At 52.6% G+C, this 15,895-nt stretch overlaps 1 protein-coding gene across 4 annotated transcripts in view; it reads left to right on the top strand.

The window, feature by feature from the left end:
- The first annotated feature begins 6,578 nt into the window (after window positions 1-6,578).
- Window positions 6,579-15,895, top strand: part of EIF2B3 (eukaryotic translation initiation factor 2B subunit gamma) — a 131,364-nt gene continuing 122,047 nt past the window's right edge. For 2 of the 4 annotated variants that reach the window (XM_090050389.1, XM_090050392.1), the window contains exons 1-3: window positions 6,605-6,731; window positions 9,155-9,311; window positions 13,212-13,351. In XM_090050389.1, coding sequence (XP_089906515.1) covers window positions 9,164-9,311; window positions 13,212-13,351 — 288 coding nt within the window. In that variant the 5' untranslated portion in view covers window positions 6,605-6,731; window positions 9,155-9,163. Of the gene's footprint in view, window positions 6,737-9,154; window positions 9,312-13,211; window positions 13,352-15,895 lie in introns of all 4 variants that reach the window. The other 2 variants (XM_090050390.1, XM_090050391.1) reach the window with 2 other exon arrangements.

The raw sequence follows: 15,895 nt of genomic DNA, 5'->3' as shown, positions 1-15,895 counted from the left end.
GCCTGGGATCGGATTTGTATCCCCGTTTTCAGTGCCTGGTGGGGCTGGGGGCAGGTGTGAGCTGAGGGAGGGGGTCCTGTGCGTCGCTCAGCCCTGGGGAAGGCAGCGTGCCAGGCGAGCCCAGTCCCACGGGCCCACCCGCCTCTCCTCCATCTGCTCCGTCGCTGATGTGCTTGGACCGAGCGCAAGCTGCTGGGAAATGCCCTGGAACGGCCTCGTTCGTAGGAATTAGACCAGGCTTCAAACTGGTTCCCACCCCGCCTGGGCCACCAGGATCCCTCGTCCCCTCCCCACACACAGCGTCCCCCATGCTTGGGCCTGGGAAGGGGGGGACTCCCCTCTCTTCCCCCTCATGCAGCCAGGAACCCCCTCTTCCTTCCTCCTGGCCTCCTGCCCCTGACAGCAGCCAGCTCCTCGGCCCCGCAGACCACCCAGGCCGTGGGTTGCAGTTTCCAGGAAGGCGGCTCCGTTGGCACCGGGCTGAGGGCTGGGCTGTGGGGAGGGAGCTGGGCGCCCGCACGCGTGAGTAATGTCCTGACGTGCTCTGAGCCCAGATCTGTGCAGACCTACTGCAGCTCCTGGCAGCCAGACGCTGGTTTCCGCTCGGACCGCTGGCTGCAGTTCCCTGCAGCCGGGACATGAGCGGCGCTCCCGGTCCTTCCCAGGGCCCTCGTTTTGGATGGCTGATGGACCATTGCTCTTCCCCGGGTCAGGTGCCTTGCAGCCCAGGTCATTTGCACCCGGCTGCCTGAGAGCTGTGTCCCGCCCCAGAGGTGGCTGCATTTCACAGAGGAGGGGGGAGCTGCAATATCAGTGGTGGCTAGAGGCGCTCCTCCCAAGGCACTGTGTGGTTGTTCCCCATCCTGTCCCCTCCCAGCTCTCCTAGCTCGGGGCTTTCCAGATCCCATCCTTCCCCGGGACGCTGGGATGGGGGAGTAGACGGCTTGGCCTCCCGCAAGCAGGGTTCCCAGCTAGGCCAGGAGACATCGTCCTTTGCACTGGGGTGCTCTGGATCAGGGGCTTTGAAGGGCCCAGTGCCTGAAGGTGCAGAAACAATGAGATTGCCAAAGCTGGGGTGGGACCGGACTAGCCCCCCACCCCAATGCACTGCCAGCCGGAGTGGACACCCAGGGCTCTGCACCTTCCCGCTGCAATGGAGGGACAGGCTGTTTTCACGTCACGGGGTCACAGCTGCGGGGGGAGCAAAGTGGGAGCCACCGGGACAAGGGGGATCCTGGCGCTATGGGAAGAGGAAGGGGCCTGGTGCATGGCATACCCACACTGGCTTTGCTGCACCTGAAGCAATTTACAACCCAGGCTGACCAGTGCCCGCCCAGATATGGGGCATCCAGCTCAGGTGGGCGTCAGGAGGTGCAAGCAAGGCTGGGGTGGAGGCTGTCCAGCACCAGCCTGCATTAGGCCCACGAGACGGCTTGAAGTCCTGTCCAAAGCAAAGCCCCGGGATTCCCTGCCAGCTGTACAATGGCCGGGCCCCGAGCCCCGAGTGCTGGGGCAACAAAACCCTCTGGAAGCATCATCTTCCTCCAAAGCCGGAAGCCACCAGAAATCATCATTTTTTTAAATCAGAGCTATTAAACTGCAATTCATCTCCAGCTCGAGGGCTTGGGAGTCGGCACCAGGCAGGCCCCCCTTGCCCCTCACTGGACTTCCTACCTCGATTTCCCGTCTGAAGTCATTTAAAGGACATCAGCTCCCCACGCCTGCTTGTTTAACCCAGCTCTGGTGCTCCAGGCTGAAGCCGCCTTCGGAGGGGGCATCCCTGGGGCCCAGCCTGGCTCCCCATTAAGAAATATCACCTGGCACTGATGGGCAGAAGCCAAGCCCACGGGGGAGCAGGCGAGGCCGTGACCCTGCACGGTTCCAGGATTGTGCGGATCAGGCCAGGGATCGGCCTGTGCAGTCCTGACCCAGCTGATCCTAAGCTCTCAGCTGGGGGATGAGCGACTTCTCCCGTGACCATCCAACCCCAGCACCCTTAGGAGCCAGCAGCAACCTGCCGCCTTCCTGCTGGTCGTGATGAGAACTGTTCCACTGTGTCATGGGCCCCGTACTGCAAAGGGAGACTCCCCTTTAATGGCAGGGCCTTTGGCGGTGGGGGTGGGGGGTGGAGTAGCTGCCCTGAAGCTTTGAGCAGCCACAGCCCAGCAGCAGGCAGAGGATGGGGCCAGCCTGAAGCCCCATCACGGCTCTGGGGGCTGGGTCCTGGGTCAAAGTGGAGCCAGGCAGCCCCTGCCCAGTCGCCGTTTGCCTACGAGGGGTTTATTCAGGGCCGTCGTCTCTCCAGCTTTGGCTCCGTGCTGGACTGTCCATGGACCTGTGTCCCTGGGGGGGACGGCCCCCTGTTGCCTGCCCTGCCCCTCCATTAATGTGACAGCAGCACTACACCTGTCTGCTCCGGTCAGCCCTGCCTCTGCCCCTCCAGCACGGTCTGCTCCTGCCGCCAGGCTGTGCAGTGAGCAACGGAGGGGGCTCGGGGCACCTGGGGCCTTAATCTCAGCTCTGCCACCGCATGACCTCAGGCAAGTCGCTTCATCTTTTTGCATCTTTCCCCTCCCTGCCTGGGCTTTGAGGCAGGACCTCTGCGTGGCTCTGTGCTGCAGCCAGCGCCGGGGAGGTCTGAGCCAGGCGAGGGTTTGAGGGGCGGCTGTAGGCCCTGCTCTGCCTGGTGGGAGCATTCCCCACGGAGCAGATGGGCCGCTTTGTCGTCCAACTCCGGTTTGCGCCTCTCGCCCTTTCCCAGCTTCCCTCCCCTGCCGCATTCCCAGAGCTCAATGGACCGTGTCAGTCCCCACGGGCAGATCCAGCCCCCATGCTTGGCTGCGGCGGCAGCGGGGCAATTCCCACGCTCGGATGGGATGCACTGAGCTGGCGTGCATCCAGGGGCCAGGACACGTTGCAGCGCCTGAGAGGAGGGGATGGGAGCCCAGTCAGGATAGATCCCCTGTCCCCAGGGCGAAGAGATGTCACTGGGAGAAGTGGGGGGAGAAAGGGGCCACAGCTGGCAGGTCTGTGCAGTGTGACAGGCATCGTTTCTCAGCCTCTTGGGGACTCAGATCACGTGCATAGCAGGAAAACGTCACTGGCAGAGCAGGGAGGCGGTGCAGAAAGGCTGTGGGCTCCCAGCACTGGAGGGGTCGAGGAAAGGATGGATGGGCACTGGTCAGGGATGATCTAGGCACAGCAATGCCCATGTTTTACCATGGGGGTTTCCCAGGCTTCTGGGCTCTGCTGGTTGCTGCATGAGGCCGGGAGGGAAATTTTTCTCTTCCTGCTGCTCCATGTGTCAGGGGGTTTTAAGCCTCTCCCAGGGGCGCTGGGTGCTGCTGCAGCTCGGGCTGGGGCTGGGGCTGGGGCTGGGCTGGGCTGCGCTAATGTTCCTGCCAGCACCGACCCCGCAGGGTCCTGGCTGGAGGGGCTCGTCTCTGCGCTCAGGCTCAGCCCCACCCTGCACTGGGGCAGGAAGGGATTTCCCTCCCGCTCAGACTGGTGCGCACTGGGGGGGTTTGCCTGCCTCTGCAGTGGGAGCATGGCCTTGGCCTGGGGTCTCTAGAGCCTCTATGAACCCCCACTGCACAGCATGTTTTAATCACTTCCAATGGCCTTTATATCAGGGCAGGGGCATTGCCAGGCAGCCTTGGCGTCTTTTGTCATGACATAATCTTGTGATGTCATTTTAGGTCTTGCCTCAAGGAGCTCCCAGCCTCAGAGATGGGGAAAGAGCCACTTTGCTGGGCCAGGGGAAATGCAAGAGAGCTGGGAAGGAGCCTGGCAAGAAGGCTGGTGCACCGCGAGAAGAGTGCGTGTGAAGCTGCTGGCTCCCACAGAGACTGGTACCCAGCCAGCAGGGATAAAGGCCGAGCAACGGAGAGGCAGGTCCAGCAACCAGAACCAGCCCCAGACTCTGAGGCTCAGAGCTCAGTTCTCTGCTCTGCTTCTTGGCTGACCCCTAGCAGGTCCTTTCCCCTCTCAGATCCCACCAAGCAGAAGGGGAAGAACAGCACGTGCCCCCAGCAGGATACGTTCCTTGTTCTACAAACTAGGGGGTTGGCCCCAAGAAGGGCAGGCTCCAGTGCTGGCTCCACAGAAGGACTCAAAGGATTTCACCTGAGATGAGAGAGCCATGTGCACCAGCCCTACACTGGCAGCTCTGCCAGGACCAGAGTTTCCCCAGATCTGCAGCTGGGAACAGAGTCCGGGTGCTTTGCTTCTCTTCCTGAACACACCTTGCTTCTCCAGCAGGACTGGCTGTTCTTGTCGTCTCACCAGAAGCGGCTGTGCTGAGCAAGCTATGAAGTGCAAAGGAGACCTTGAGTTATCCTTGTTGCCAGGAAGGCTACTGGCATCCTGGGCTGCATTGGTAGGAGTGTTGCCAGCAGATCGAGGGCAGTGATTATTCCCTTTATTCAGCACTGGTGAGGCCGCATCTGGATTCCTGTGTCCAGTCGTGGCCCCCCACTACAGAAAGGATGTGGACAAGTTGGAGCAAGTCCAGCAGAGGGCAATGAAAATGGTTGTGGGGCTGGGGGACAGGACTGGTGAGGAGAGGCTGAGGGAACTGCTCTTATTTAGTCTGCAGAAGAGGAGACCGAGGGGGATTGAATAGCAGCCTTCACCTCCCTGCCGGGGGGCTGCACAGAGGCTGGAGCTGGACTGTCCTCAGTGGGGACAGATGACAGAAAGAGCAATGGGCTCAAGTTGCAGCAAGGGAAGTTGAGGTTGGATATTAGGAAAAACTTTCTCATGAGGCGGGTGGTGAAGTACTGGAGCAGGTTACCCAGAGAGGTGGCGGAGTCTTCATCCCCGGAGGTTTTTAATGTCTGGCTCAACAAAGCCTTAACTGGGATGATGTAGTTGGGGTTGGTCCTGGTTGGAGCAGGGGCTTGGATGGGATGTGACCTCCTGAGGTCCCTTCCAACCCCCATATATCATTGTCTATGATTTTATGATTCTACCCACTAGGCTGAGGGATGCGTGTGGTGAGAACAAGGATCTAGATCCCATGAACTCCAGGCTCTTATTGACTTGAGTGGCTGGAAAAGCCTACCCCATAAGTGCCTACCTGTGGGATTGGATCAGTAAAAAGGGAAAAGCAAAGCTGCTCAGTGCTAGACCCCCTACTCCCTGCACTCCCACAGCAGCTGGACATGCTGAAATACTAAGGAGTGCTAGGTAACCCCACCATTAGGCTTCAGAGTCAACCTTCTTTTTAGAAGAGGGTGCATTAGGCAGGACTCTACTTCTGCATCAGGCCATTTTCAGTGTCAGGAATTCAGGCTGCACTGGGTCTCATTCAGAAAGTTTTCTTAGTTCCTGCCAGGACTGGGGACATGCTTTCTGTCTGAAATGCTCTGTTCCCAGAGGACGCATTTCAGCACGTATTGACCCAGCTGACAACAGAGCCAAGGAGCTTCCTCCCCCTGCCCGAGCCAAACGACTCAAGGATTTTCAGTCTTCTAGTTTCACTTATCCTGATGCTGTGAGAGAGTAGGCTCCTATTAGGTGTGTGACAGCCATCCTGGCTGCTGCATGGAGACAACTCCAGGGTGACCCCAGGGACTGCAGAAATGGCAGCAGCTTCTCCAGGCTCTTGGTCAGCACCTCTGCTGGGGGCCTGTGATGCGTATCTTGGATGCCGAGATGCCCAGACTGCCAAAGGAGAGGTCTAGCCACCAGGCCGGAGCAGGCACCTCAAAGCAAAGAGCCAGTCGACAATAACAGGAGAGGAGAGGGGGACAGCCAAGCAGAACATGCTGCAGTTCTGGGACTGAGAACTGCCAGGAGTGAAGATTGTTAACATGATTGTTAATAACTTGGTTCAGTTTTACGAGAAACTCAATCACAGTATTTACTTGGGGAATAAAGTCCTCTGTACGAAGCAATGAGCATGTCACTGTTCAGCTGAAAGCAGCAAGAGCAGCCATGCATTTGCTCGAACCAAGCCTGTGTGCAGCTGTCACAACCTTTGGCTTCTTAATGGAGACACTTGATGATCTAAGCCCTTTGCTCCCACTTAAAATGCAGAGTCTCAGATCTCAGGAAGCTTTCAGCCCTCCCAGGGGTGGAGAAAGGTTTGAAAGCAGGAGCCCAGCATGATGCTAACGGCTTGGGAATGAGAGGAGAATGGGAAAGCACCTGACACTACAACTGTACTTACATACCATATGCACCTTCCCCCAAATTAGCAACTGATACTTGAGCACTTGAGGAAACTGAGACCAAACAGTTCAGTTCAAAGGAAAAATCTGCCTTCCCACAACAACAGTGTGTCTTACTGGGGTGGTGTGTAAATATGGTAGGTACCCTGAAAGCAAGCCAAGTTATTTTGAAGCCCACCTCTGTCTTTTCCAGCTGGGGGAGGTTTGGGGTCTGTTGTTATGCAAACCACCCCTTCCCTGCAGACTGACAAGCCTTGACCCTCCCCCTGCCCTAGCTGCAGCCCTGCCTCTGCCCCATGGCAGCATCGATGACTCGGCGCTCCGCCTCGGGAATCCATGCCTCGGCGCTCTCTTCTGGCCCCTGGCAGCCCGTCTCCTGTGGCTCGGCGCTCCTCCCTGCGATCGATGCCTTCGGGGATTGGCGGGCAGCCCTTCCCGCGCATGCGCAGTGGTTGCCGGCGCCGCCATTGCGGTGCTGTCAGTGAGGGGCGCAGGCGGTGGCGGCGGCGGCAGCGGCAGCGGCGGCGGCGGCGGGACGAGGGGAGCTGAGGTGAGGTGAGGTGAGGGGTTGGGACGGCGCGGGGCCGGGCCGGGGGGTGCGGGCCTGGTCCTCGGCGGCTCCGGTTAATTCGTCATGGGCGGTGATGCTGCGCCGCTGCCAGGGCGCCGGACTCCTGATAATTCCTCATTCCGGAGAACTCGCCGCTTACTTCAGACGAATTATCCGGAATTCACCTCAATTAGATGCACACGAGTGTGTGTGTGTGTGTGTGTGTGTAGGCACACACGTACACATACACATGTATATATGCACAAACACACATATGCACGTGCATTTAGATGCATGTGTGTGTATAATGTGCACACGTGTATGTATATACACATATGTGCACACATACACGTGTATATGCACAAACACGCACATATTCATGGTCATTTATCTGCACACGTTTGTGTATGTAATGTGAACACGTATGTATATATGCATGCATGTGCACATGCACATATGCACAAACACACATGAACAAACACACATATGCACATGCATTTGGATGCATGCGTGTGTATAATGTGCACATGTGTATGTATACACACATACATGCATGTGTGTATACATGCACAAATGCACACATGCACTTGCATTTAGATGCATGTTATGTATAATATGCACACGTGTATATATACACATACATGCATGCGCACACACACGTATATATTTACAAACATAGGCACACACGTTTAGGGGTGTGTGTGTATGCACATGCACACACCCCTATGTATATACATAGCACAAGCTTCCATGAACCCAAGTTCATTTCATCAGATGCAGCGGAAGGCCGTGCAGAAAGCACAAGTTCTGAGAGATTCATAGATTTCATAGACATTCGGGCTGGAAGGGACCTTGCAGATCATCCAGTCCAGCCCCCTGCTCCAGGGGCAGGAAGCCAGCTAGGGTCAAAGGAGCCCAGCAAAATAAGCATCCAAATGTTTCTTGAATGAGTCCAGAGTAGGTGCCTGCACCACTTCTGGGGAGAGTCTATTCCAGGCTCTGGGGGCTCAGACAGTAAAGAAATTTTTCCTTGTGTCCAGCCTAAAATGATCATGGAGAAGTTTGTGACCATTGGTCCCTGTCATCCCTTGGGGTGCTCTGGTGAACAGATGTTCCCCCAGATCCTGATGCACACCCCTTATATACTTATAGGCAGCCACCAAGTCACCCCTGAGCCTGAGCTTTTCCAGGCTGAAGAGTCCCATAGCTCCCAGCCTGTCATCATAAAACTTGTTCTCCTGCCCTCTGATCATGTGTGTGTCTCTTCTGTACACTCTCTCAAGCTTCTCGACGTCCTTCTTGAATTGCAGAGCCCAGAACTGGATACAGTACTCCAGCTGCTTCCTCACCAAGGCTGAGCAAGAGGATGACATCTGAGATTTACTTGAGATGCATCTGTAGATGCCAGGCAGGGTTTTGTTTGCTTTACCAGCTGTGACATCGCATTGGTGGCTCATGTTCATCTTGTGGTCAATCATGACCCCCAAGTCTCTTTCAGCTGTGGTGCTAGTGAGCGTAGCACTGCTGAGCCTATAAGCATGTTGTGGGTTTTTTTCCCTCTGAGGTGGAGTACCTTGCATTTTTTGGTATTAAACGTCATCAGGTTTGTATTCGCCAACGTACTAAGCTCATCCAAGTCAGCCTGGATCACTAGCCTGTCCTCAGGTGTGGACGCTATGCCCCAAAGATTAGTGTCATCAGCAAACTTAGCCAGAGTGCTTCTGACACCAGTGTCCACATCGTTGATAAAGATGTTGAAGAGAACCAGTCCAAGGACAGAGTCTTGGGGATGCCACTGGTCACGGAGTGCCATAATGACTTGCTAACCATGCCATGGGGAGCTCCTCTCCATCAGCACTGTTTGCATAGATGCTTACATGCAATTCGCATGATAAACCCAGAGGTTTCAAGTCAGGATCCAGAGTGTTGAAGAACTGTTCTGCCCTGCTGTGGGCCTGCCCTGTTCTTCGCTACACAAGAATTGCTCTAGTATTCTTCTGTGGTCAAAAAACAAATGGAAGTTAAAAGCTGGCATTTTGTGATGGGGGCTGGAGTCTGGAAAGGGGGAGAGCCACTAACGCAGCCAGCTTAGGGATTACCAAGTGTCATGGCAGTGGGGCCTTGCAGGTGGGAAATTGGGCTGTTAGTCAGTTAAGCGTGTTATGCTCTTTTTCTGGCACGTTTATACGTGGAGTAAACTGCCTGCCATTTCATCATGCATCTCAGTGTTCTTGGCCTTAATTTCTCATATTCGAGCACCCAGAAGCTCCCTGGTGAAATCTGCAGGGACAGAAACAGTGACTGGGACTTGTTGAGCTTGCACTCGGGTGATGCCCTTTGAGCTGAAATGTGATGTGATGCGGGTGACTGTGAAGTAGGGGGAAGCATGTTCCCTGGGGTTAAGACTGCCCTGCGCTTGTCATTTCAGGTTGCAAAGATGGAGTTTCAGGCAGTGGTGATGGCAGCCGGCGGTGGATCGCGGATGATGGACCTGACCTCCAGCATTGCGAAGCCCCTGCTGCCAGTAGGCAACAAGCCTTTGATCTGGTACCCGCTAAATTTGTTAGAGCGGGTTGGATTTGAAGGTGAGTAATTGTCAGTTGCTAAACAGTAGAGGTTGTGACCGGCTGTAGTTCTCTGCACAATACAGCATTTCTTGTGCCTTTTTCTGCTCTGCTTTAAAACATACTCCCCCTTCCCTTGGGAGACTGGTCCACAACCCAGCGTATATCACCTGCAGTAGTTCTTCCTTGGTATTCAGCTTAGATTTTCCTTCCCTTCCTTTCACCTCATTAAACGTCTTGCCAAATCCTCTTCCTTCTTGGTGTGACCATTCTTTGACCCCTTTTAAACAAGTAATTTCCTCTTTCCTTATTTCCTTGCTCCACTTAATCATTTAGGTTCTAACATTGGTCTCTGAAACCTTGTATATGGACATAAAATTGGCACTCACCTCCTGCTTGCTGCTCCCCCGTTTGTGTGTCTGGTGATCACGTGAGTTCTTTTTGCTCCTGTATCTTGCTAGGAGCTTGCTTTGAAGAGTTGGCCCACGTGACCCCTACGTCTGTTCCAGTGGTTATGTTCCAGGATGTACCGCCCCCCCTTGTGTTTCCCCCACCCCATCCCTTTCCATAGACATGTCATATATTCTTTGTTGATGCATCATCTTGCATTTGGTTGCATAGACACATTCAAAGAAAAAGTGAGTCAAACCCACCAAGTGATGTAGAGGCAACCCCCGCTTAGCACTCTTAATTGGTTCCGGAAAAACCGAGTGCTAAGCGAAACCCATTTTCCCATAAGATTTAATGTAAATAAATATAATTGGTTCCTGTGCACCTGCCGCTGCTGGCAAGGCACTGCATGGGCTCCTCCAGGGAAAGTATAGGCTCCTCCTGGCCTCGTTGCTCTGCCACCGTGATGGCCCCTGCCAGCTTGCACCCGCTGGCCATCAGCGCACCTGTGTGTGGCCCCAGCTACCCTGCTTACAGGGCCTGAGTTGGGGACCTACCCAGGGATTAACGGTGAGCAGTGGGGCTCTGATGGGTGAGTGTGTGACTGAAGCAGAACAGGTCATGGGCTGCAGCCTGGGGATGGGGAGGCTCCAGGGGCTTGGCTCCACTGTGGTCTAGGGCAGGGGACACTGTACACATGTCCTTGAGCGCTGGCTCTCACTGGCCCAGGCCCCGCACTCCTGCTGGCCCTGGCCTTGGGCCCTGCGTTCCTGCAGCCCTGCTGGCCCTGGCCCTGGGTGTCAGCCCAGGCCCCGTGCTCACACCCCCCACCTCCCATTCTCGCCATCACCGCCGCTCCTCCCTGCCCACTGGCCACTCCAGCACCGTATGCCGGAGTGGACCCTGGGCTCCTGCCACCCCGCTCTGGGTCCCACTGGCCTAGGATCCGTGCTTACACTGCCTGGCACCCCCCGCCTGCCCCTTCTCGCCACCACTTCTCCCCGCTCACTCTAGCACCAAGTGCTGTAGTGGATCCTAGGCTCCTGCCACCCCACCCTGGGCCCTGCCAGCTGCCACTCATCGCTTTGCTCGATGCCGCTACCATCGTTACTGCCACCACTGCTTCCCCCCTGCCCCATGTGCATGGAGCATTATGACGAAACCGCTAAGTGCTAAGTGAAACCAGGTAGGTATTTTTAATGAGTGCTATGCAAAACCATAGTAAGTGAAACCGCGTTAAGCGGGGGTTGCCTGTACACTTCCCTGCATGGCTGACTTGATGTCTTGCCAGTCCCCACAAGTCTGATGTGTTGTGAATTTGGTGACCGGTGATTTTTTTACCTTTACTTTCAGACCATTGATAAAAATGTTGAGTAGCCTTTGGCCTTGCCCTGACCTCTGGGTAACTTGTCCAGAAATATCAACCCTCACTTTCCCCCATCTTTACGTCGCCTTGTTACTTTTGGGGCATGTCTGCACTGTGGTGGCAGCAACTCTCTTGTGCACATCCTGCTCAGCCAAACCTGGAAATACACTGGGGAGGCCTGTCTTGGGTTATCACCAGCAGCCGTGCTGTGAGGTCTGGAAACCAAGGTCTTGAGAACAGACATGGGGATATACCTTGAGCTACCTCAGTGCTGCAATTCTGGCATTTGGGAGAGGGGGGTTCAGGCATGCCAGGGGTGCCCCTTCCGGGACACGGTGTCACCATGGATAGGTGCCCCTCTGTGACTCCAGGCAGCCAGTTTTGAGTCCATTTAACATGTGCTTTATTGTACTGTGCTCACCAGGCTGGTAAAAGTCCAAATGTTACATCTGTATGTCTGTGGTTTCAACTGAATGTGTAGCTCTGTGAAGAAAGAAATTGCCTGGGCAAACAAAGCCATGCTGCATGGTATCAGTTCTATTTCCACCCTTAATCCTACATTGTTTTCCTATGTATTTTCTACATAGTCTCTTTTGCTTGTAGTTGCATCTCCCAGGGTAGTGTATTTCACTAATAGTCCTTCTTTCCCTATCAACAGGATTAATATATTTATTAAGAGGCTCTGACAAGAGCCCCAGCTGCACCAGTCATCTCTGTCTCCAACCCAAGGCAGTGTCACTCATCATTTTCCTCTGGTTAGGTCTGGCAGCCAGTTTTGAACCCGAGCCATCCTGAACAGATTGTGTAGTGCATGCATCTGAGTGCAGCATCAAGTCATCTTTACCTTCTGACTTTGTTGTTCTAAAGAACAAAACTAGTTGAGTTTTTGACAGGTTACTTGGGGCCCTGATACCAAACTGCCGTGTTTTCATGGTTACAGTTTTTGTTTTTCTTTATCATGATTTAATAAATCTGGGCTGGATTCTCCTTGCATAGATCTCTTTGTTTTGAATTAGTCTATCATCTCTAACCAGGAGATAAACTGTGCCCCTGACTGCCTTTGTTCCCCACTGTGCCTTTTGAAAAAATCCCCCAAGTGAAGTATCTTAAGGGTTTTCCCCCTCTGAGGATAACTCTAGGAAGCTTTGCTTGTCACTTTCTATTCCAGTTTTTGGGGTCATAGGAAATAGCCTTGTTACCACATTGTTATTACAATGGTAGTTTCACCCACTTCCTTTCAATCTTGCCTACACAGATTGAACCCACTTATGAGCCACAAAATCAAATTATTTTGTGTTCCCTTCCAAGTGGGTGATAGGTGAGATGATCTTTCTAACAGCATTTCTGTGTTTACCCCACAGTAAGTTGTGCATGTTGAGAGGTAGAAAAAAAAAGATGAGGTATCCAGTTAGACTTTCCACTGCTGATATTAGTGATACTTAGAATCATGGAAAATGAGGGTTGGAGGGACCTCAGGAGGTCACATTAAGTCCAACCCCTGCTCAAAGCAGGGCCAGCCCCAACTATATCATCCTGGCCAAGGCTTTGTCAAGCCAGGCCTGAAAAACCTCCAACGATGAAGACTCCACAACCTTTCTGGGTCACCCATTCCAGTGCTTTACTACCCTCCTCGTGAGAGAGTTTTTCCTAATATCCAACCTCAACTTCCCTTGCTGCAACTTGAGCCCATTGCTGCTTGTCCTGTCATCTGCTCCCACTGAGAACAGTCTAGCTCCATCCTCTTTGCAACCACCCTGCAGGTAGTAAGGCAGGATGTGCTAAGACAGGATTTTTAGGTAGCATTTGATCTCTGAAAGTACAGGACCTTAAAGAATAATGTGCATATCTTGGACATTATTTATGTACAGTTTAAATAAATCACTTGTCGACAGTAGGAGCAGGGGCCCTCAATTTCACACTCTGTCTCTTGTGGTGAACAAAATGTCAAAGAGGTTCATTGCCTTTAATCAAGGACCTTATTCTCTCTTTTTACAAAGTGTATCCTTTCCTGAGCCAAGATCTTTTAATTTGTGGAACTTGATTTGGCCAAAATTGTTCTTAAAGGGCAGTGGAGAAAGTTTGGAAGTGAGAGTATATGGTTTGCATCAGATAGGTGGCCACGTTTGTTTGTTGTTGTATCCTCTTAGTTTTCTTTTATGTTGCAGAGGTCATTGTGGTTACAACCAAAGAAATCCATAAGCTGCTGAACTTAGACACAAAGCTGAAGCTAGATATCGTGTACATCAGTGATGATTTGGATGGAGGCACTGCAGATTCCCTCAGGTACATTCATCCAAAAATTAAGGTACACTTCTTTTTTTTCACCTTGGCTGAAGACTGTCTCAGTTCAGATCTATTTTCCTTCTACCATGCCTGATTCTAATGCCTGGCCACTCTCTCTAGGAATGGTACTACCAAGTACTCTTTTAAAGAACTGAGTTTCTAGAGAGATCAGTTTTCACAATAGCTGGGGAGGGAAACCCAAGCAAGGATTCTGAATGGCTGGAACGGCCCATCGACTAGCACAGAATCACTTAAAGGAAGGGTGGAGCAAGGCCAAGATGATGGCTGTAATCTAGTCTGCTTCTGAAATCATTGTCTTGCTTCCATTCTCAGTAGCTCTTGATTTGTTCGTACCTATCCAGTCCAAAATTGGACCTTGGTTTGGCAGGAGCTACAAGCTGTCGAGTGCTTTGGGCAGTAGGGATGGGGCATAAAGGCCTCTCATTCTCTTAAAGCAGTGGTTCTCAGCTGGGGGGGTTGCAGCACCCCTTGCTGCTTTAGGCTTATCAGGAACCCTAATGCAGACAGAAGCACCAACTTCTGCCACAGCCACTTCCCGATTTAGCTCCACTTGAGACGTGCAGGTGGCAGCAGCAGCATGTCCTGGTGGAGAATCACCGAGCTGATGCAGCACAGCACTGGCTCTCAGATGGGTTGTTCCTGCATTTAAGAAGTCGCAGAGGTGGGCCCTGAGTCTTAAAAGGTTGCGAACCACTGTTCCAGAGAGAGGTTTGCACCAATGCACCAAACTGAGACTGGGGAAATCTAGGTTCAAGTCTTGCCTTGCCCTGGACTTCTCCTAGGCCCCAGGCAAGTGTCCTTCAGTTTCTTGTTTGTACATTGGGCAAGTGCAAGATGACCTCTCAGTTCAGAGTGAGAAGTGCCGCATTCTGCTCACTTCAGGCTTTGTTCCTTGGTCTTTGAAATGCTGTGCGAGACCAGAGCAAACCTGCACAAATTCATCAGTCTCAGTTTCCTGTTTGTCCCTGTTTCCTAGTTGTGCTATTTGCCAGCACAGTGCTTTTTCTACATATTTATTGGATTGTGCCAGGTGCCATGTGACGTATTAGGAGACAGCAGGGCCCTGGTCCTGTTTGGGACCTGAGGGGTCTGTTGTGATTCAGACCCCTCAGGTCCCAGTGATAGAAGTACACATGATTTGTTTCAGGCCATAGAAGTAAGTACAGGCTGAGGTGAAGCTGACATTCTGTCTTTTTACAGTACCTAGAGTATGTTTGGTGCCCTTGCCTGGGTTCAGGCAGACCCTTTTAGAGTAGAACAGAATTTCGGCTGTAACAGATCTTAGCACGGAGGATTTTGAAGCTGTTCCACAAGATAGTGCATGCTCCTGGTGTACCTTTAGGAGGACAGGCCCTTTACTGTCTGCTGTACCTGAGAGTTGCACAAGAATTGCACTGTCTGCTGTATTTCAGAGACCATGGGAAAGGAGCGTCAGTGGAGAATCCAAGGTTTTTCTTGAGGAAACAACTGATACTTATGGCCACAGTTTGCTGGCAGCCGTATTGCAGCTACTGCCAAAAAGCTGTGGAGAAGTCTGTGCTGGTTGTTGAAAGTTTTATTTGTCACAAATTGAGTTAAATATGCTCTCCTGTCTGCAGGTAATTAATTGACATGATACAAATGAGGTAATGTGGCATTCCATTGACAGTATGCTTGTGTGGAATGCGAGTGAGGGAGGGTAGAGTCAGGGGCATAAAGTGTTCTCTTAGACATATCCTCCAGGCCAGTGAAACACATGATTGCAAATCTCAGTGAGACTTGAGTAAGTCTTGTAAAAGAGCTCAGGTCAGTGGAGCCTGTGAGCGCTGGGGACAAGGCCTTTGTCCTTCCCTGATGCTGTTCCAGTTCCAGTACCACTTCCATTAATTAAGGGCAAGATGACCTTTCAGTTCAGAGTGAGAAGCAGCTGGTTCTGCTCTCTTCGGGCTTTGTTCCCTAGTCCTTGAAGTGCTGTTTGAGACCAGAGCAAACCTGTACAAACTCCTGTCAGTTAGTCTTTTTCCTACTCTGTTCACCCAGGTCTCTGCTGGCAGCACAGATGCATGTGGTTCAGGGTTTGATTCAATGTAGGCATTCCATGCCGGATTGGAACACGAATCCATCCTGTTGGCTTGGCTAGCTCAGCCAGCAGCTGACATGCACAGTAATTCAATCACCAGCCTCTGTGATGAACGCCTTGCCAATATTTTAGGATATTCTTTCTGTTAGAGCCTGTCCTTTGACAATCTGTGGGTCGATTTCTTCTCCCCCCCCCCGAATAAACGCTTGTATTTGGGAGTTAATGGGTAACAGAATTCACTTCTCAATTTTGTAAGCAACAAAGAAATTGTTTTGGGGCCTTTGCAATAGGAGGTGATAAGCGTGTGTTTGTCGGGGGAGAGAGAGGGAGTATTGTTTTCTTTTATTCCTGTTTCTGAACTTCCTTGAAGTATTTGTATTTGTGCATTATTTGGTAGTACTGGCACTGGTACTACCAAATATTGCAGACCTTCTTAATGTTACATTAAGATCAGAAGCTTAAAATCGTAAAGGGTAAATACCAAAA

This window comes from Crocodylus siamensis, chromosome 5 (assembly GCF_052110815.1).
Source record: "Crocodylus siamensis isolate JL-2025a chromosome 5, ASM5211081v1, whole genome shotgun sequence".
Taxonomy (NCBI): Eukaryota; Metazoa; Chordata; order Crocodylia; family Crocodylidae; genus Crocodylus; species Crocodylus siamensis.
This window is presented reverse-complemented; position numbering and strand designations above follow the sequence as displayed.